This window comes from Mus caroli, chromosome 15 (assembly GCF_900094665.2).
Source record: "Mus caroli chromosome 15, CAROLI_EIJ_v1.1, whole genome shotgun sequence".
In the NCBI taxonomy this organism is placed as follows: Eukaryota; Metazoa; Chordata; class Mammalia; order Rodentia; family Muridae; genus Mus; species Mus caroli.
The window spans coordinates 90,694,865-90,717,101 of record NC_034584.1 but is presented as its reverse complement, the minus strand read 5'-3'; the positions used below and the strand labels follow the sequence as shown (position 1 = coordinate 90,717,101).

General features: G+C 43.3%; 1 protein-coding gene across 4 annotated transcripts in view; it reads left to right on the top strand.

Annotated features, from left to right (window-relative positions):
* Nucleotides 1-11,090, top strand: part of Slc38a4 (solute carrier family 38 member 4) — a 59,299-nt gene extending 48,209 nt beyond the window's left edge. For all 4 annotated transcript variants that reach the window (XM_021182869.2, XM_021182870.2, XM_021182868.2 and 1 more), the window contains exons 13-16: nt 1,894-2,018; nt 8,222-8,366; nt 9,312-9,409; nt 10,763-11,090. In XM_021182869.2, the coding sequence (XP_021038528.1) occupies nt 1,894-2,018; nt 8,222-8,366; nt 9,312-9,409; nt 10,763-10,864 (470 nt within the window). In that variant the 3' untranslated portion in view covers nt 10,865-11,090. The remainder of the gene's footprint in view (nt 1-1,893; nt 2,019-8,221; nt 8,367-9,311; nt 9,410-10,762) is intronic.
* The last annotated feature ends 11,147 nt before the right edge of the window (nt 11,091-22,237 follow it).

The window sequence follows — 22,237 nt, the reverse complement described above, 5'->3', positions numbered from 1 at the left end:
CAGGAAAACTCTTTTTAGGGAAAAGTGGTGGCCAGGAAATGGCAAAAGCCCATCGTCCTCAGGTTTGCACCCGCTCCTCCCTTACCAGTCAGTGAGAGTGGGCATCTTAGTGCTTTAAATAGAATGTATGCTTCATTTTGTTCAATTCTGTTAGAGTAATCATTTCCTGAAACAAAGGATACAAGAGAGTTCCTTAAATCTAGGAATCAGTCCTCCAAATACTATACTAAATTGTGTTTATATATAAAATATTTATATAATACAATAGTATATAGAATATATATATATATATATATATATCCACAATATGCATTAAACATTCTGTCAGGCATAAGGCATCTTAACAGTTGACATCATTTACTTCTTCAAGAAAGTGTAGTCCAATAGGGAGATGATTCTAATCAAATACAAGTGTGTTATATCATATTTGCACACTGGTCAAGGTCTCTCGCACACTAGTCAAGGAGTCGATAGAAATAGGCATTTTTAACGAATGCCTACAGCCGTCTTTTGAGTTCTGTCAAGTGCATACTGCAAGACATGCAACGCTGTGGAAAACGTATCAGTTATTTTAAGATGGAAAAAGAAATGTACATATAGTACATACACACTGGAATTTCGAAAATTGACTGTAAATAAATGTAGAGTTGTAAATAAATGTAGTTCTTCCTCCTCCTGGAACCTCCATTTTTTTTTAAACTGATTTGGTATTTTTTTTTAACTGATTTGGTAAGTTAAATTGAGTGCATGATAAATTGGAAGGAAATGACTCGGGAAGAGCCGCCATGGCTCAGGGGTCTTTTCCCTTGGGTTAATATTTGACTGTTAACCAAGCACTTGCTCTTGACTTGGTATTACCTCCCCACTGGTTGTACGTTAAAGTCAAAATCAATGCCACTGAATATGTTTGCACCCTTTGTCTCATCTGGAGAGTAACAGCGGGGAAACCAACTATAGGCGATTCCTCTGCACCCATGTACCAGTGGCATCTTGGTTTCATAGGTATCTATGTATGTTTGGGTCTGGAATTCTGAATTTATTATTCAAAGAAGGCATCAGATAGACCTTAGAGTAAAATGGCCGAGGGACCCAGTTTTTAAAAAAAAATCACATCGATTCATCCTTGCATGTTTGTTTAATGATTTTTGTAAGATAAACAACCTTTAAAACCTCCAAGGGCCTGAGTTTATATCCCCAGCTCCTGTGTAAAAGCTGGGTACGGAGGCATGAGTCGGAAACTCCAGTGCTAGGACTGGGGAAGCAGATCCAGCCCAGGGTCTTGCTGGCTGACACCCCAGTCTAGCCAACATGGAAAGCTCCAGGTCCAGTGAGAGACCCTGCCTCAAAAGTAGGACAAAAAGGTGATTGAGGAAAACATCTCAACATCAGCCTCTGGCTGCCACATCACACACACACACACACACACACACACACACACACACACACACACACACCTGCACCCACGCATGCATGCACGCACGCACGCACGCACGCACGCGCAAACGCACGTGAGCGCACAGAGTTGCAGTCCTAAAATTTCCACGCTGAGTACAAAGAAGCTGCATGAGGATTAGCTGGACAGACAGACAGACAGGTTGGAGGACAGTGGTGATGTGGGCAGAAGCTTGGTGGGGAGGGCTTGGGCTTTTCACCCCCTTAACAGGAACACGTCGTCCTGGTTTGTTCTGCCTCTTCATAGCAGATATAAATTTATTAACGATGCAAACCATCCCAAGAAGCTTCCCAGCAGCTCTTCACCCTCCAGCTTTCTGAGCTGTCTGAATGCCCAGGCTGGCCTGGGCCTCTTCCTGTTACTGCTACACGCTTCTGTGAGGAGCTGGTGCTGACTCAGCAATCTCCCCCACCCCCACCCCCCAACTCTTCATCTTTCAGGGGACGTTGAAGACGAGCTGCTGCATGCTTACAGCAAGGTCTACACATTTGATACGGCTCTTCTCATGGTGCGCCTGGCAGTCCTGGTGGCAGTGACACTGACCGTGCCCATCGTGCTGTTCCCGGTAAGTACATGGAGTTCTGAAGGATTGGGGCAATGTTCTGACTCGGTGTGAACTTAGGTTTCTATGTGCTTGCAGTTCTGGGTCCTGGCCCATTATTATTTTCTCATAGAATGTAGGTCAACTTAAGGTTGACCAGATAGATAGATGATAGATAGATAGATGATTGATAGATAGCAGTGTTGCTGCTTTTAAAGTATGAGAAAAATACATGAATTCAAATTTATTTTTTTATTTATTTTGTGTTTGGTTGGGTGTTTTGTTTTGTTTTGGTTTTTTTATGTATATGATACACGGTAGCTGTACAGATGTTTGTGAGTCATCATGTGATTGCTAGGAATTGAACTCAGGACCTCTGCTCCCTCCAGCCATGCTCTCTCCGGCCCAAAGATTTATTTATTATATATGTAAGAACACTGTAGCTCTCTTTAGATGTGCCAGAAGAAGGTGTCAGAGTTCTTTCTTTCTTTCTTTCTTTCTTTCTTTCTTTCTTTCTTTCTTTCTTTCTTTCTTTCTTTCTTCCTTCCTTCCTTCCTTCCTTCCTTCCTTCTTCCCTTCTTCTTTCTTTCCTTCTTTTCTTTCTTTCTTTCTTTTCTTTCTTTCGTTCGTTCGTTCGTTCGTTCGTTCTTTCTCAAGACAGGATTTCTCTGCGTAGCCCTAGCTGTCCTGGAACTCACTCTGTAGACCAGGCTGGCCTTGAACTTAGAAATCCGCCTGCCTCTGCCTCCCAAGTGCTGAGATTAAAGGTGTGCGGATGGTTGTGAGCCACTGTGTGGTTGCTGGGATTTGAACTCTGGGCCTTCGGAAGAGAAGTCAGTGCTCTTAATCGCTGAGCCATCTCTCCAGCCCCATGAATTCAAATCTTAAAAAACAAAAACAAAATCAACAAAACAAACCCCCAGAGCTTGGGCTCTTATCTATAAACTAATAAAATATATAGACGTGCTCTGACTCTGGAAATGAGACACTGAGTCTTGCTTTGATGGTATTTCAGTTTGTGCCTCGATTTGTGCTGATGCCGCATCTGCAGGTCAGTTATTGACTCTGGCATCTTGATGGGTGATGGGAAGGAGACCCATTAGATAACATATTGGAAGAGATTGTTTTTTTGACCTCTCCCCCAAAATGGACACGTGCCTTCTGGCATTTGGGATCCCTGCTCCTTGGCTTAATCAGGGTATCGCTTTGTCCTGGGTTCACAGCATTGGGCTGGTGCGGGTGAGGATGTGAGCCGCACCCAGGGACAAACACAGGTTTTCACCTCCCTGCCAACTCTGTCCCTTTTGTAAACATTCAGTTTACTCATCCATTTTAGCGATGTAAAAATAAGCGACTCAGTAGCCAGCCTTGCTGTGTACAAAATGTTCTGCACAGGACTCGGCATAAGCGAGCCACTTAAATAATGTGCCGTGGTCACTTTAAGTGCAGCTTGTGTGCTGAAAGTGTATTTTGGCACATTCCTTTTCCATGAGCACATGAAACCAAATCCCTGCCACTATCGTGGCTAGCACTTGACACTTAAGTAACGCCTGGCCTCTAATATATCAGCGAGCATTCTGCAGGTCATATGTGGAACTTTAGCTTAAAATGAACTCAGACTTGAGAGGGAAGTTTTGACGTACCAGAGACACCTGCATTGTTGTTTAATTATTTTGTGCAAGGGAATTTGTTACATACTTCTACTTAGCTTTACACAGAGGCCCTTAATACGGTGTTTTTGAGCCATGGTCTCCAGAGATTGATGGATGTGGCTGTGGTCATTTGTCTAGCAGATAACTGGTGAGCTAATGCTAGGCTTGATGCCAGAATGGGGAGTTCTAGCTAGCCTCGAAAGATATTACATCTTGAAAATCCAAACCCCCCTGAGAAACTCTTACCTTGTGTAAGAGCGAATGTCCCGGGCTAGATCTGATCGTCGGAACTATAGTTGTTTGTCAGTGTGGGATGCCGTTAGGATCCAAATTGGGCACAAGAACCAACATCCAGAAAAATAACTAATGCCCACCCTTTCCTGTGTAGCCTCACTTATAGTATACACTTAGCAGTATAACATTGTGCACAAGATGGTCTTTCACCGCCACAATTACAGGTAAATGTTAGCAGCAGTCTCAGACAGAATAGTGGCCGCACAGAGGATGAACCAGCAGTGTTGGATATGAAAAATGGTTTTTTTTTTTTTTTTTTTTTTAGTGAATCTTGCCTTTCCTGGAATGTATCAACTGATTTTCTGGTTTATTCATGTGCCATTAACCCCATGGGAACATGGATCTGGGTGACGGTGACAGAGAAAGAGGAGTGGCGCCTGCCTTGCCCCAAAGAAGTTCTAAAAGGCCAAATTCTGATGTGTTTTTGACAGGGTTGTGTTGCTTGTAGTTTTAAAGCCACGCTACTCCCTTTGCCCCGAGCTGCGACTGCGCTCTGGCACCTCCCAGCTTACTTTTTTTTTTTCCCTCCCTGCTTAGCTCCGCCAAGCCGCCAACACTGTCCTGGCTCCTCTCTATCCTCCGGGAGTCAACAGCTCCACTAGCCCATTCCTGTGACCCTTTCCCCAGGAGGGATCTTGTTACCAGCCCCACCAGAGACCTTTGAATCTGTGGGTGAAAAAAAACACACATTCAGCTAGTCACTTTACAGCTTGCCTCTCGTGGAGCAATCGCTGGGCACTGAATTTCCCGCCTGGAAAGACATGCCCTCATCAATTCATTATACCCCATCTCTCCGCCACATCCTTGGCCACCCGCTCCTAGCGGAGGCCGCTGGCCCTAGCTGTCCTCAAGACCTTACATGACTGCAGGGTCCCTTTTCCTCCAAGGCATGACAGAAAAGCTCCCTCTCTTTCCTGGCATCCGCCTTTGCCGCGTAGGATTCGGAAGTCCCACCTGTACCTTCTGCCCAGCAACTGGCTCTGAGCCTTCTTTGTTGACAAAATCATGAACCAATCAGAGAACCAGACTTTCGTATCAGCACCTCCCCCTACAGAGTTGTTATGGATAGTGTTTTTATTTGCTTCTTGTAACTTGAGGGCAGGACTTCTGTGAATCAAATACTGGGTGTGGCTCTCCTGGATGCCACATGGCTCTCTTGGATGGCGATCTTTGCATTCAGAAACATCTGATCACCAAGAAAGGTCTTTGATTGGCCTTCATATTCCCACATACAAGTAACGAAAGAGACCTAGTCTGGGTTCGAGTCTACTAGTTTTCCCTACTGTTTTGCATTCTTTCCCTTGCAACAGATGGTAACCAGGCTCTTTATTAGACGACAGGATAAGAGTTTGTCTGCTCCATTTTCTCCTATCCCATTTGTCATCTCAAGTTAGGTTGGGTCTGTTCTTCTTAGCGCAGGTATATAGGAGCCGTTTGTGACGTCTGCTGGGCAGATGTGGAGGCCAAATTAACTGAGGCTAACCTTCCCTTAGCAGCTTCACATGAATCTCCTTAGGCACGGGGCTGGTGATGGTGATGGGGTCCACTATGGAATGCACCTCCTTCCAGAGGATGGATGGCGACATTCATAACTGTGCTTCATGCAGTCAGGTTCACACGTTACTAACTAACCACAGAGAACAGAAAAGCAAATAACCTTTATAGTGTATCCTAAGTGGACAGGCTTATGTTCTATCTATAATGCGTTCAGAAGATCACTGCCCAGGCTCTCTATCCACTTCTATTTCATTTTCTCACAGAGCAATCGTCCCTTCTGCATGTACCGCTTTCAGGTCTCCTGTTCTGAGGCGTGAACCGACACAGGCATGCCAATATGGTGGGCACTGGCAGGAAGCCCAGTAGAGTTGGTATTCCGAAAATGCTATGCCCAGGCAGCCTTGTAACATGATGGAGGAGTCATTTCTGCTCAGTGGGAGAATCCGCACTTATTGAGGGTATCAGTCAAGGCTGTGCCAAATCCATGACCTCCACACTGGGCTGGAGACACTGTAGGAACAATGGACTTTCTGCCTAAAACTGCATGGAAACTTTTAAAGTCATTCTGGGTCAGGGGCTCTGGCTGGTGCTAGGGGCTTCCCCGACCTGCCTCCCACCCACATTTTTATATCTCTATCCGCTTGCATCCGTAGAAAAGGGGGCACATGGGTAAGGGGAAGAGCCCCAGGGCCTTGTGGGTAATAGGATTGAGTTGCCTCTTTGGTCCTGACATGGGTAAACGGAGCTGCCCCAGCTGTTTGGATCTGCTTTCTCTTAAAGGTGGCTCTGTGACATGGAATGAACAAGCGTTCCCTTCTAACCTTTTCCATGGCCTGGCACACTCTCAGCAGGCCTCCTTCCTGGTGCTGTTGCCCTCTTCAGGAGGCCATTAACTCTTTATGTTCCTCTTGTTCCTTCAGTCCTGAGAAGGAATTTTCCTCCGCTCACTCATGGTGAAAGCAAAGCCCTCGTTGTTCACTCCAACTTTGCTCTATTTATTCTTGCTTTTCTGTCTTCTTGGTTCGGTCGGCCAAACCTCAGTCTACCACGTGACCTTAGGAAACTGGGTCCATTCTCAGACACCCTGAACATACAGGATAGCCCGTGACTCGGTTTTTGGTTTGTTTCTTTTCTTCTTGGTTTGTTGTTGTTGTTGTTGCTGTTGTTGTTTCCAGTGCATCATTTTAACAACAAATCAAAAAACAAAAGCTTTGTGTCTTCAGGAACCACGGGTCTACTACATTCAGCTCACTTCCCAGAGTCAGACACACCCTTGAGCAACACTCGCCACTAGAGAAAACTTATCACAAGCCCACAGGCTTGTGGACAATATCAGACAGACATTCTTCACAGGTCATAAAGTAGGCTGTCGCAAAGACTTGAAGGAAAGGGGTTGAACTCTCTCGATTTCCTCTTCCTGCTTCTCACAGTGAACTTCATATTTTTTCCCTATTCCAACTTTTAAATCCTTTCACAAAGTCACTGTTAAGCCAGTTGCAAGACTGGACTGTGTACTTTGCCACTCTACAAATGGAGTTCCCTTTGACCCACACAGATGGCTTTAATTTTCCGGTATGGTATGCAAGGAATGCCTCAGGAGAAACTGCGGGCCGTTTAGCTTGCGGTTTTTTTTTTTTTTTTGGTTTGTCCATACATACTACAAAATGGAGTTCTCGTTTGCTGTCTCTGCTGTAAGCTCCCGTCTCAACACCATCCTGAGCATTCGGGACTGAGAATCAATTACGGGAAGCTCTTGCTAAACTGAAGGGCTTATACATCGTAAGGCAGATAGAGTCATTCTACCAAGTCCAAAAAAAGTGGCTTCATAAACAGATGCCAGAGATAAGCATGTTTCTGTGTTGGGCTCTCTGTCCCTTTGTCCTCAGTGGCCTCTTTATCTCCTGACACACCATTTACTTGGGCTCTGCAGCAAATGGAGCCTCTCTTGAGCGTTTGCATCCTTCTTTCAGCTGCTGAAACGGGGCTGGAATCTGTCGAGAACCCCCAAAGGGAGTGGAAAGATTCCTGCTGTCAGTTTAACTCAGCATTTACTGAGTGCCTGCTATGTGCAAATGACTGAGGGAGGGCCTCTGAGGAATGCTGAGGTTATTAACTTCTTGCTTGCCTTTTGGGGATCTGTAATCTATTAATGTGTGTGGGAGGAAGGAGGGAACACAAAAAAGTATCACATTTTTTTTCTTTTTCAAAATACCAGTGGAAAAATGTTAAATAAAATGGAAAATTAGGGAAAAGCCAGGTCTCTAGAAATTGCTTTACAGTCTGTGTAGGTCACCTTGGCGTCTTGTCCTTGATGCTTAGCCAGTCTAATGAGAATAAGACACACTTAGCTATCAGCGAGGACTTCACTGCCTCTAAGTTGCTCGAAGCTGTTACTTTATCTCTTCTGCCCAGGATTATTTTTTTTTTACGTAGAATACTAAGATTCGAGAAAGTGAACGCGTGATATGCAACCAAGGAAAATAATATCACCCCTAGACATGAAAAATCGGCATGAAGTTTGCACAGCGTTGGGAATGGACTTAATTCTGCTCAACTGTAAAAAGTTAGAAGCAGTTAGGATGATAAGCGCTATGCAGTGAGTGTTTTCACACAATGAACGTGAGAAAAAAAATCAAGAGATTTTTTTTAAGTGTGTAGGCTTGTGTGTGTGTGGTGGGTTTAAAATAAAAACAAAACGCATTAGATTAGAATACTTAAAGCCGTAGCAGAGATCAAAAACAGAAGTTAAAGAAGCGACTGCGCCTTTGCACACCCTCGTTGCAGATCCGTACTTCGGTGATAACACTGCTGTTTCCAAGGAGACCCTTCAGCTGGCTGAAGCATTTCGGGATCGCTGCAATCATCATCGCACTCAACAACATCCTGGTCATCCTCGTGCCTACCATCAAGTACATCTTTGGATTCATAGGTAAGTCTCAGAAAGGCTTTTGTTTGGCCTGCTCAGACTTAAGACCGCCTTACATGGCAAATTCGGAGACAGAGCAGTGTAGACAGGGCTCCCAGTCCCCTTTAGGCTAATAAGAACCCCGCCAGACCCTGCTGGGTTCAGGGATTGCGCAGGCAGTGCCCTCTCGCTCCCAACTGATGTTGGGAGTCACCTATAGCCATTTGGTCCTCGGGCCTTTTCAAGAGATTAGGAAACTGAGCCTCAAAAAGCCAAGTCCCACACCTTTTGATGGACACTGGATTTGGGCATGCGTAGTAGCTCTGTCTTCCACTCAGGATTTGGGCATGTGTAGTAGCTCTGTCCTCAATGCCGAATTTGGGCATGCGCAGTAGTTTTGTCTTCAAGAGACCAGTAAGAACAGATGTTGACTACCAATGGCTCTCTGGAGTCTGTGTCAAATCGGGTATTCAGGATGTTCTTAGAGGACTAGGAGGCTGATAGCCCAAAACATCTTATTTCCTTTAACCACAGGGTCTGTTAGTACATTTAATTTCTCAATCCAGGCAAAGGGTTTATTGGACTTTAAGGGCAGAATAACTTTCAAGAGAATCAGGTGTGGGCAAATTGCAAAGTAAGAGCGGACAGGAAGCATGCATGGTGTGTTCAGCCCTTGAGTTTGTAGTTATATTGCTAAGTCTTTAGCAACTTGTATTGCTTGGCATCTCAGTGCTTTTTATGGTTATACTTATGATGCTATGATATGAAGCATATTTTAATTTTCTCTATAAAGACAATTATAGAAAGAAATAATCAGGATGACCTATGGCTTAAATGTTGCTTTTAATGCTAAGAATACCAAGATAGCATTATATCTGTTTGTCCTGAAGCCTGGGCCTCCAGAAACCTTCTTTTCTAGGACAACCAGCCTTGGGAGACTATTAACCCACCCTGCATCTCTTTCCTCAGGGGCTTCTTCTGCCACCATGCTGATTTTCATTCTTCCGGCTGCGTTTTATCTCAAGCTCGTCAAGAAAGAACCTCTAAGATCACCCCAGAAGATTGGGGTAAGTAAGACTTGTGATATCTCCTCCTATAAGTATCTCTTCAGCACTCAAAAGAGTAAGCCAGAAAACACACACGATTCAGAAAAACGAAGCAGGAGACAAGACAGAAAAGCTGAGGCGGGGTAGAGAGGGTCTGTGACCATCCGAGGATTCTAGGGTTTCTCTCCTTCAAGTAACAAATATCTACATATTTTGTTGAGTTCTCCTGTGTGGTAAATGCTGGCATGGTAAATTCCCCTCAGGCATGCATGCCATGTACACTCCGATGTCCAGTGCCAGGTTGTATATGATTTGTAACATAATGAGGTACTAGGTTCCTTCACCGTGGTGGGGTAATGCCAGAATTTCAGCCCCTTGCGAATTGCTTGACTCACAGGGGCAAAGATGGCCTTCATTTCCCTTCTACCTATTTATTATCTATCTCCCTTATATTCATTTCCCTATAGGCTCTGCTGTTTGGATTACAATATAAAAATTGGGATCAATCATTTCCCAGTTAATCTTTTCAGATGTAAAATATCATCTTACTGAACAATGGAGCACACATTTTCTTTCTATGATAAATACTACAGAAACACACACCACAATCGATATTTTACCATTAATTAAGTATTATCAGTTAAAATCAGTCTTCTATCGAGGCTTGAGAAGTATACTTCCAAATGCAAGTTTGGTCCTTGAAGTTCATTCATTTCTTGGGGTGCTTAGGGACACAAGGGCAACTGTGTGCTCCACCCTGCCCAGGTGTCCGCAGCAGCGCCCCCAGGGGAAAGTACTCACCTTGGCTGTGACCCATTGTCATTTGGACCAGCTATAAAGTGGGTCAAGTTGTCTCCTAGACCGATGCTAGCGACAGCTTCACCTGCCGCTCCTCAGCAGGTAGAATTAGAAGACGGATCTGTGTGGTATATGTAGGAACACTTCCAGTTAAAACTTCTGAAATATAGATGTGCTCTCAATATTCCTACTTACAAAGATACCCATACTTGCTCCTTTTTTTCAGAAATGACCAACACACACTGGGCTTCCGTTTTATCCGTATGGCTTATCAATTGTGTCACACACACTACTCTTCCTATCTGAGGGGTCATGAGTGTTGCCTACATCGTTCAGTCTTTGCCATTTAGTTTTTGGCAACGCCCATATTTTCGCATGCTGTGACTCTCTTCTCCACCCGTACGCCCGCCACGTGTTCACATTTTCTCTCCTTTCCCAGTGAGGGTCCTACATTGACTTGCCATTTTTCCCTGAGAATATACAAGGCACAACACCACCCCGGGACACTGTCCTAAAGCAAGCTGTGCTGCTCCTTATCTCTGCCCCTCTCTCTAATGTACTCCTTCTGAATTGCAGGCTTTGGTCTTCCTTGTGACTGGAATAATTTTCATGATGGGAAGCATGGCGCTCATTATACTTGACTGGATCTACAACCCGCCGAATCCCAATCACCACTAATCCCGGGAGACGCGTCTCCCCTGGAAACGGCTGAAATTGTCTGAAGGACATTTTAGTTGTCTTGATTGGGATGTTAGTCTGAGGAATTAGCAAGATTCCAAAGGCCTTTTTCTAGCTCTATCATGGGATACTTGTGGAAGAGAAAATTATGGGTTTTCTTGGGAATGGTTTTGTTGGGAATGGTGAAGGATGCATTAAAAATTCTGTGGCACACATTTTAACCCAGGCCGTGCAGTGCAGTGTGTGATGCCCGAGTTGTGTTTGCAGCAGCTGTGCAAGCTGAATCCTGTTGGCTGCGTGTGTTGGTCAGCAGACAATAGCCTGTCTGTCCCCCCATGCTCACTCCACTTCTCTTCACCCCCAGATTAACAGATAATTCTACTCTCAGAACATCAGACAAAGATCTCCTGGTTGGCGAAGCTATCGTCACTTACGGCCATCTCTCATTCTACACCAACGCTAAGGGTCGGTTGACTAGCTGAGGCAGGGGGATATCTTGGGAGCTGTCCCTGTGAGGATTATGAATGACGGATGCCAGTATAGAATACTTCATTTCAATACTCAAGGAATAGTTTGCCCAACCTGCTTATTACACCGAGTTAGTGAATTTTCATTCTTTTTATTTTTTGGTATGGCAAATGTTCAAACATCTCGCTAAACATAGAGGGGGGTTATTTAGTTATCAAGAAACAACTACCAAAAAGGAATGCTTTTTAACATCTGCATTTTCATGTTGTTTCTGATATCTTTGTTCCACTTTGTCTTTGAACAAGGCTTCCCCTCTCGTCTTCTGTTCTCACTCTTCGTAATTTTCAGAAGACCACAGTCCGTGTGGAGACACATTACCCAGTATTGTTTGATACGTCTCTATTTGATAAACATTCAGTGCAGGAAACTGTGATTTTTGCTATATGTTTGTGTACATAATCTCATTCTGTAGTTATCAGAACGTTGACATATGGTACATTGGATTTTTATTTTTTACATATGTAGTTTTTTTTCTTCACAGACAAAACATTTATATCATCATGGTGGGGCAGGGAATTAAGCTGGTGGGCTCAAAAATCCATGGGTACTTATCTGTCCATTGGAGACATCTAAAAATTAAAATCAAAGTTGTGCATAGTTTGGTAATGCTCTTCACTGTTTACAATGCTATAATCATCTCAGCAAAGTAGCGAAGGAAGGAGCTCCTCGTTTGTAAATAATTTTCAGTGCTAACCACGGTGTTTGAATTTAACATGTCTAGAATAGGGTTTAGTTCATTTTAGTTTACATAGGAACTTGGTGACATTCATTTGCCATTAATAGAACATCGTGTGGTTAGGAATAAATGCACCAGCAAGGACCCAAAACCACATTGCTCACATCCATGGACGCTTACACGGGATGGAGTTCAGATTCCGCTCACTGCCTAGAATCTCTGGCATTGACTTTTTTTTCAATTACTGGTTGCATATTTTACATTTCAGTTAGAAAGTGAAGTCTGAAATGCAAGTATCCTACAGGTAGTGATAATACTGTCACACACAGTTTTTACAGTGTGCCTAAGAAACATATATTTGTTTACTGTGTCATTTTCTGGACCTTAAGATTATACAATGGTGAGTTTTGTGATAGAAATTGAGCATTACTAGAAACTACCATAACTTCGGAGTTATTATCATTTGGGAGGGAAAAAAAATCACCAAATAGGATCTTTAAGATGTCTTTCTATTTCCATTCATCCAAGAAATAAACCAAGATAGAAAGCAGAAAGGGTATGCTACAAATATTAAATATATTTCATCTGAACATATTAAATGTGAATATAAAAGATTAATCCAAAAATATTGGAAACCTGTGAAATCTGAATGTCTTTCGAATCTTTACACTTAGAGCGACTAACCTGGAAGTATCCACTTGTGTAGTTAGATATTCAAGAGCAATATCACAGTGCCAAAGACTTCATTCACACAGCACCGCTCATTTGTGTGGCCGTTTTCAGGATTAGCGTTCACACAGACTCCAGGGCAGATACGCAGAGTACCGTTTTCTGGTAAATTTAACCCATTTGTAAACAGATACAAATTTTATTTTCTTACATCATTTATAAGACGGTTCAATGTACTGGGGGGATTTTTTTTATTACAGAATGTGTATTGGTATATAATAAATAAACTTTTCAACTGATGTGCTATGAGCTTCTTTCGTGAGTTATTTGTACATGACACAAAATCAGNGAATGTGTATTGGTATATAATAAATAAACTTTTCAACTGATGTGCTATGAGCTTCTTTCGTGAGTTATTTGTACATGACACAAAATCAGAAGTGTGCATACTGCCTGTCTTAAATCGGTGCCTGTCTTAAATCGGTGCCTGTCTTAAATCGGTGCCTGTCTTAAATCGGTGCCTGTCTTAAATCGGTGCATGTCCACTGTGCACATGCAGGAAGTTTCCTCATCTCCTGAAGATAAAGAGCACAGCAAAGCCTCCATCTTACACATTCTGTTGCTGCTATTACAAATTACTGCACACTTAGTGGTGCAGACACATCCAGAAAATCCAAAGCCAGACTTGCTATCACATGCCTGTGACCCAGCACTGGGAACCAGAAGTGGCAGAATTGTCAGTTGAAGTCACCCTGGGCTGCACGGTAAGGCACAATCTCCAAAAGTCATGGGGTATAAATACTTTATTACCTCAGAGTTAAGGAAGCGGGCAGTCCTCAAATCAAGGTCCTGGTGGCTCTGCCTCTTTCCGGAAGTTCTAGGGGTGAACCTAATATATTTCCTTGCCTTTCCCAACTTCTAGAAGTCTCCTACAACCCTTAGCACATCACCTCTTCCTCCATCTTCCAAAGTTCACAATGAATGGTCTTCTTTACTCAAATCTGTCCCAGATCTGCCTTTCTATCTTGCCTGTTTTGGTCATCATCTCTGTCTGTCTCTGTCTCTCCCTCCCCTCTCCCCTGCCCCGCCTCCTCCCTCTTCCTTTAGATCTCACTCTCTCAGGTGCACCTTACTCCCTTTAAGGATCCTTGTGAATGTACGAGGCCCGTGTAGATAACACCCAATCGCATCTGTGACGTCCCCTGGCCCAAGCTACAAGGACTAAGACATGAACATTTCGGGAGGAGGGCCATTATTCTTTCTTCCACCACCCCAACACACATGAATTTCCCAGCCTTTACCACAGACTAAGCTCGGATTCACTTGTGTGCCTGAGGCAGATACAGATTACCCTAGATATTGCATATGTCTCTGATGGATGTAACAGGAAGTGAAAGATATATTTTAGAAAGATGATCCTAGCCACTGGCTGGAGAATGGAATGTGTGTGTGTGGGGGGGGGTGGCGGCTAAGATGAAGAAAGAACCTATAGGGGTGTTGTGAGCCCCTGAGAACAGCAAGATCTATTTTTCCCATTGGGAAGTTCGTTCTGTCTTACACTAGAGAAGCGCTTCTGAAGGGGAGTCTTGAGGTTCCACATTTCCATGGACCGTTTTTTTTGGGGGGGGTTGCTTGTTTGCTTGTTTTAACCTTGAATCATCCATTCCCCCCATCATTTTATTTTTTTAATTTTATTTTTCACTTTACATCCTGCTCACTGTCTCTCTTCCCCCATCCCTCTTCTTCTCTGAGTGGGTGGGGCCCCGTGGGTATCCCTCCACCCTGGCACTTCAAGTCTCTTCGAGGGTAGGCGTTTCCTCTTCCACTGAGGCCTGACAAGGCAGCCCAGCTGGTAGAACATATCTCATGTACAGGCAACAGCTTTTGAGATAGTTCCCATTCCAGTTGTTCGGGACCCACATGAAGACCAAGCTGCACATCTGCTACATATGAGCAGGGGGGGGCCTAGGTCCAGCCCATGTGTGTTCTTTTGGTTGGTGACTCAATCTTTGAGAACCTCAAAGGTCCAGGTTAGTTGACTCTGTTGGTCTTCCTGTGGAGTTCCTATCCCCTTTGGGGTCTGAAGTCCTTTCTCCTATTTTTTTTTTCCATAAGCGTATCCAAGCTCCATCTACTGTTTGGCTGTGGGTGTCTGTATCTGTCTGACTCAGCTGCTGGTTGGAGCCTGTCAGAGGACATCATGCTCCTGTCTGCAAGCATAACGGGGTATCATTAATAGTATCTGGGATTGGTGCTTTCCCACGAGATGGGTCTCAAGTTGGGCTGGTTATTGGTTGGCCAATCCCTCCATCTCTGCTCCAGAGTCACTAACCCACCCACAAGACTTTCAACCCTGATTTCCTTAATTTTATTAAAGGGAGGAATGCAAGCTAATCCTGCGATGTGTGTGGTACTAAGCTTTTTTCACGTCTTGGATGCTAGGAGGCATCTCGTGGGTACTTTTAGGCAGTTCTACTTACCCAAACTCCGAATGTTCTCTAAATATGAGTCCAGAGTGTAGTAGAGATACCAGCAGGGTAAAGGGACATCATAATGAGAGCAGCGGCCATATTGCTAAGTGCTTCTGCATCAAGAAGCACTAAAGACAGAAAGATAATTCTGTGAAAAAACATAAGCACCTGTGATTCTTTTCAATAATTTATTTTTTATTTACTTGACATATCATAGCTCCTTCCCTTTTCTCCTTCCAGTCCCACCCTTCCAAATATCTTCTCCCATCACCCCTCCCATTCTCCTCAGAGAAGGGAAGCCCACCTTGGGTACCACCCCACCATGGGGTATCTAGTTCCAGCAGGACTAGGCACAATTCTTCTCACTAAGGCCCAACCAGGCAGTCCACACCAGGGAAGGGAATCCAATGGCAGAGAACAGAGACCAAGACAGCCCCCGCTTCACTTGTTAGGGGATTCACATGAAGACCAAGCTGCATATTTGCTACAAGTGTGTAGGTGTCTAGGTTCAGTCCCCGTACACTCCGAGGTTGGTGGTGCAGTCTCTGTGAGCCCCATGGGCCCAGGTTAGCTGACTCCATGCGTCTTACATCTATGACTCTTAAGCAGCAATTAAACACTGACGCATAAGAGTTGTACTTTACATATGAAAAATCTGGGCACTCTTTAACCAGTGTATTTATATTTTCCTTTTACACGTATACAGGGGGTTTAAAGTAAAAACTCTGTCTAATCTTCTAAAAGTCCTCTTTCAGTAATTAGATCATTTTTCTTCTAAATAGCATAAAGCTCCTAAAATGTTATGCTAAGTTAATCGTCTAGCCTTTGAAAACGAATGTCAAGAAAGAAATCTTGGAAACATTTTGAGATGAAATAACACAGTAACTATAAGGAAACACTAGCACAGAAGTCTAAGGATTCCTGGTGGAGATCAGAAAGAAGTACAACAGTATCCTCAAGGAATGAAAGAGAATTGGCATGTGACTTCTATCCCCAGCTAAAGTATCTCAGCCAGCAAATTAAAATAGCTACACTCCCCCCAAAGGAGACGCAAAAAGAGCTTGTCGCAGACCTTCTGAAATTATTAACTCTAAGAATAATAAAAATTTAAAAATAAAAAAGACGTGGTTTAATCAGAAATTCAATGATAAAAGGACAAATGTTAGAATACAGGAAAGAAGAAAAACAGGAAAAGCAAGAAGTTCAGGTGACTGCAATAAAGTATCTCTTTTTTCCACTGTGAACTTTATAAATTCATAGTTTGTGGGAAAGAGTCTTACTGTGTAGTTCTGGCTGCTCTAAAACTCACGGTTTAGAGCAGACTCACTTCAAACTCACAGAGATTCGCTCTGTCGCCTCAGTTCATAAATACATTTTTAAAAAGATTTATTTATTTATTTAATGTAAGTACACTGTAGCTGTCTTCAGACACACCAGAAGAGGCATCAGATCTCATTTCGGGTGATTGTGAGCCACCATGTGGTTGCTGGGATTTGAACTTCGGACCTTCGGAAGAGCAGTCNGGTGCTCTTACCCACTGAGCCATCTTACCAGCCCCCATAAATACATTTTTATTAAAAAGTAATCATCCTCTGATCCTTCAGACAGTTGGTAGGGAAGGTAAAGGTTTGAACTCGAGGTGATGGTTTACATTGCATTCAATTTGGATGATATTCATAGCAGGAGATTGTATTAAATCACAGATAGAGACATAAAATACACATAAACACAACATATAGAACCATTACTTTATAGCAGCAATACAAAGACATATCCAACATCATAAATAAATAAATTCAGGGGATTACAAAAATATATTTAGATAACCCTTCTGTTTTCTTGCCTGTACATTATTTTATTATCTGTCATGGGACGGATAATAAAATAGTAGATTATGGCACTGACACATTAGGTACTTTATTCGCCAGCATGATTTAAATATTCCAATCTATAGTGACTGGAAGAGTATAAAAAACTACAACCTAATAATATGTGCTATTTGGAAGAAATTGACTTCCAATTCAATGGCCTGTGCAGATAGGGAGAAAGAGGTTTAAAAAATATATACATATAAAAATTAATGATAGAAAAGTGATGTTTGTATTAATTAGGTGGCAGAAGAGCAAGGCATATTTTTTTTCTGGTTTTGGTTCTTCGAGACATGGTTTCTCTGTATAGCCCTGGCTGTCCTGGAACTCACTCTATAGACCAGGCTGGCCTTGAACTCAGAAATTCGCCTGCCTCTGCCTCCCAAGTGCTGGGATTAAAGGTGTGCACCACCACTGCCCAGCCTAAGGCATATCATTTTGCCTCTTCTGTGTATATAGTGATGAAAAAGATCACCTCAACAAACAGAGAAGACCATCCCAGAACAGCCTAGCACACCCTACCCCAACAACAACAGAACTGAAGACCCTTCAAACAAAAATTGACAGAGAGAAAAAGAAACCAACCCACAATCACTACTGGGGACCTCTCAAAAGCTGATAGAATCACTAGACAGAGTCATCAGAGGGCTATTAGATGGCTCAGTGTGCAAAGTACTAACTGTGCAAATATGAGGACCCAAGTTCAAATCCCAGCGTTCACATAAATGGCAGGTGGTCACAGTGTCCCATCTGTAATTCCAGTACTGAGAAGTCTCAGAGGATGGTTACCAAGGGCAAACTGGCTAGCTAGACTAGCTGAGTCAGCCAGCTCTGGGTTCAACCAAGAGAACCAGCATCAGTGAGTATGGCCAAGAATGACTGAAGAAGACGCCTGCTGTCAACCATTGGCCTCTGCACACATGTGTCCACAGAGGTGAACGAACACACAGCTCTGTGCACACACGTGGATGTACAAAAAGAGAAAGAAGGAAAATCAGAAGATAAGAGAAGAGCAATCAACCAACAGATTCTGACTGGTAGGTGCAGAACATTCTACTGTCGATAGCAGGAAAAACTGGGTTTGAGATTCTCCTCGAACACTGCTAAGGTGGACACAAAGTTCAAAAGAACGGAATTCTACATGGCGTGTTTTCTGGCTGCAATGGAAGTAGTTAGAAGCCAACAACAGAAGAGCAGTGGAGAAATCTCTAAGTACACTGTAGCTGTCTTCATACACACCAGAAGAGGGCATCAGATCTTATTATAGATGGTTGTGAGCCACCATGTGGTTGCTGGGATTTGAACTCAGGACCTTTGGAAGAACAGTCAGTGCTGTCAACCGCTGAGCCACCTCTCCAGCCCCCTTTAGCTTTTTGCAGCACGTTTATCACATACAGTATAAAACAAAAGCAATAGAAGATCTCATGAACATTGAACAAAATGCTAACTTGTGCTAGTTAAGGTTTGATTTTAGGATTTATTTTTATTATTATTATTATTTTTATTATTTTATCCATAGGTGTGTGTGTGCGTGAGGATGTGTTGACTGACCTCCTGCAAGTGCCGACTGTGTTGTCGTCATGCATGCTTCCTTCAGTGAACCGTAGGTCAGGTCCACTTTGCGTAGAGAATGCTCCAATTACCATGGGCTACAGGTGTCAAAGGGCTAAGACCACCTCTTCCATCTCTTGGTCATGTGCCTAGAAGTGGGACTCCTGGGTTACATGGCAAATTCCATTCTAATGTCTTGAGCAGTCTCTGTCCCATCTTCTACAGTGACAGTGCCACTTCACACCCACAGCAACTTGGTTCCTCTGTATTCATAATTTTAAAAGTGTCGAATGGTAATGATATGTATTCCATGAACATTTTCTTCAAGCCTTTCCTAATTCCCATAGCTTTTGCTATAATGTCTTATTCACACCACAGCAATGTATTTTGACCTCGCCTTTCATATCCTTTTTTTCCCCTCCATGCCCAAGGACATCAAATCCTTGTGTTTTAAACTTTAAAGTGTATCTAAAATATTTAGATACTTGCCAGTAATTTGTTTCTGAATGTGGTGCTAAGAAGAAATCTTTTTTTCCTCCAGAAATCAGATGTCTTTCTTTGCTTTGGGAGTGCCACTTCTGTCCTATAGAATTCCTTCACAGGGAAAATAGTTCCTCTGCAGTTATGAGTGTGAGTAGAAATAACCACGCGGTCTTCTCCAATCCTTCAGCAAGCATATAATTGAATGCTGTCAGTGGGCGAAGCCAATCACGATCCCAATTACACCCAAGAAGGGATTTGAAGTAAACGAGAACACAGAGGCTTCCTATGAAGAGATTAAGATCAACTTGGGAGCTATAAAACAGGCAGATAATTACTTAATGGTAATAAAGAACATGGAGAGCATCAACACGAGCTGCACACGTGCGCGGGAAGTGCTGTGTCATCTGTTGTGGAGCAGAAGTAGCTTCCTGGGAAAGGAAATTGGAGTGATATTCAGAATATGGAGAAGGGCATGTCTTGGCTATGAACTATGAAAGCTTGGAAACTGAGGGCAGTGAGGAGGAGGGGAAGAAAGGAGGGATAGACAGAGAGGACGGGAGGAAGGGAAGGAGAGAGACAGAGACAGAGAGAGACAGAGACACATACATACATACATACACACACACACACAGAGAGAGAAAGAGAGAGAGAGAGAGAGAGATCCCATAAAGAGACTGCTCAAATGAGCAAATCAGATTGTCTAGAAAAGAGGCTATGGTTAAACATAAGGCCTGCAAACCTTACAAACAGAAGCTGCCCTGGGTAAAACGCTGATCCCACCACGTCCTGCCTTTATTAAGCCTGACAGGCTTTGCTACACTGTCTGTGCCTCATCCTTCCTACCTACAGATTTAACGTAACTGCTAAGAGTCCCTGTCTATAAGGTTGTCCTTGACAATCAGATAAGGAAGTACATGGGAGGACTAAATTCGGGGGTTTCAGCTCAGAACCCTGGGCCTGCACACTCTACATCTCAAAGGATAGCTTTGTGGTCATTTCTACCCAGCATCTGAGCTTCACAGAGCCTGAAGGCAGGCTCTGGTACCTCTGCACAGAGTTCTTATCTTGCCAGTGTTCCCTCGACTCTCTTCTTATCTGTGTTGGTTGCTTTTGTACTGCTGTAGTTAACACAGTTTCTAGAAACAGCTCAGGAGAGGAGACATTGCTTTTGCCTCCTGGATTTATAAGGTTCAGCCTGTCATAGTGGGGAAGGCATGGATGACCAGATCAGTTCACTGCATGGTGAGTCAAGTAGTAGAGACTGGAGTGAGGGATGCCACCCTCTAGATGTCTTCCCTATTTTACTCCTTTTATTCTGTCACGTGGGACGGTGCCATTTACTTTCAGGGACCTTCTATTCCCTCTCAGTTACATCTGCTTATAAATGACCTCACAGACACAAGTTGCCAAGTTCCTAGCTGACTCTAAATTCCATCAAGTTAAACAGAAAGCTCTCCTCAAGATAAAATAAAACAAACCTAAACAACCTTGTATTTATATTCTGATTTTAAATGTCCAAATATAAGTGGATGTGTGATGAATAATTGTGGGTTCATTTCAATATTATTCCTAGTATTTTCTCACGAATCAAGATCCACTCTTGTTAAGCAGAAGTACATGCAAGTCTAAAAACCAGGTGTTTGAAGCAGTGCAAAAGAAACCTTCAGAAGAATGCAATTGTTTTTATTTAGAATGCTTATATTTAATTACATGAAATTAGACCCGATACTCGGCATTGATTGGTTTCCTTGTAATACATTATCAACTACAATAATGAGATTTAGGCTTTCTGTCCTAAAGCCAAGATCCCTGGCATCATTTTTCACTCAAGAGCAAGATGGAGAAGAAAATCGGTCCTTCTTGGATAACATCCAAAGTAGTTTAATCCCTGAAATGCCAAAAGAGAATGGCTACAGGGCAAGAAGGACCCAGAGTAGAGCAGCTGCAGTCTATCCGCTGGAAAGAAGTAAACACAAGCGGAGCTTCAGATGGTGCTTAGACTGGGTCTGCAAGCGCTTAGCATGCTTTGCAAACGCAACTCAGTGAAATCAAAGGCGAGCAGAGTCAAATGTTTCCAACAATCCAAAAACAAACAAACAAACAAGAACTGTACTCTTAAGGCAGGAAAGAGAGAGTAGGTAGGGAAGAAAGGGGTCGACCAGATGGCTGGGAGAAAGAAGCAAAGGTGGGAAACCTTGAGATGGCTTCTGAAGAGTAAGGATATTGAGAGAGACAGCAGGGAAGCCACCATCTAAAGTCGGGCCTCCCAGCCCTGATGCTCTGAGAGCATTTCATAAGAACTCGGTCACAAGAAGATGTGAAAGTGGCCAACGCCTGCCCTGTGTCTGCTTTTTCCCATCCACAAGCAGTGCTGGCTAGTAACAACGAAATAATAGCTAACGTGGGACTGGTCATCACCTCCTTTATTCATGTTGTGCTGTGCTAAACATATTACAGCCGCTTGCCAAGTCTGAAGGATGCACTTGAAGTTCCCTCTCCCAGGTGACTCTAGGTTGTGTCAAGTTGACCAAAAGTAATGGCCGAGAGACATGGCATATGCATTCCTAACAATAAAATTATATTACTCAGTATAGATCATATATAATTGTTTGGGAGAAATTTTTTACTTTTGAGGATTCAGTCATTAATATGGAGAACAAAACCAAGGTAAAAATCATCCCTGTCAGCCGGGCTGTGGTGGTGCACGCCTTTCATCCCAGCACTCTGGAGGCAGAGGCAGGCAGATTTCTGAGTTCGAGGCCAGCCTGCTCTACAAAGTGAGTTCCAGGACAGCCAGGGCTACACAGAGAAACCCTGTCTCGAAAAACAAAAAACAAAAAAACAACAACAAAAATATCATCCCTGTTTACTTCATTAAAATCTGAATTATTGCCTTCAGGTGGAGCCTCGTCTGTGACATGGTGGCCTTCCTGTCTCCAGTCCCACCTCCTCGAATTTCGCTGTCATCGCCATGGTGTTACCCATAGTAATTAGTTCATAGCACAAATCACCTGGGCAGCCACTCGCTAACCATCTCAGTAAAGCTGTTGTCCATCACATGGTCAGAGCAGGTAGGTATATACCACTCATTTCCTCACCTCCAGCCAACTTTCTTTTTTTTTTTTTT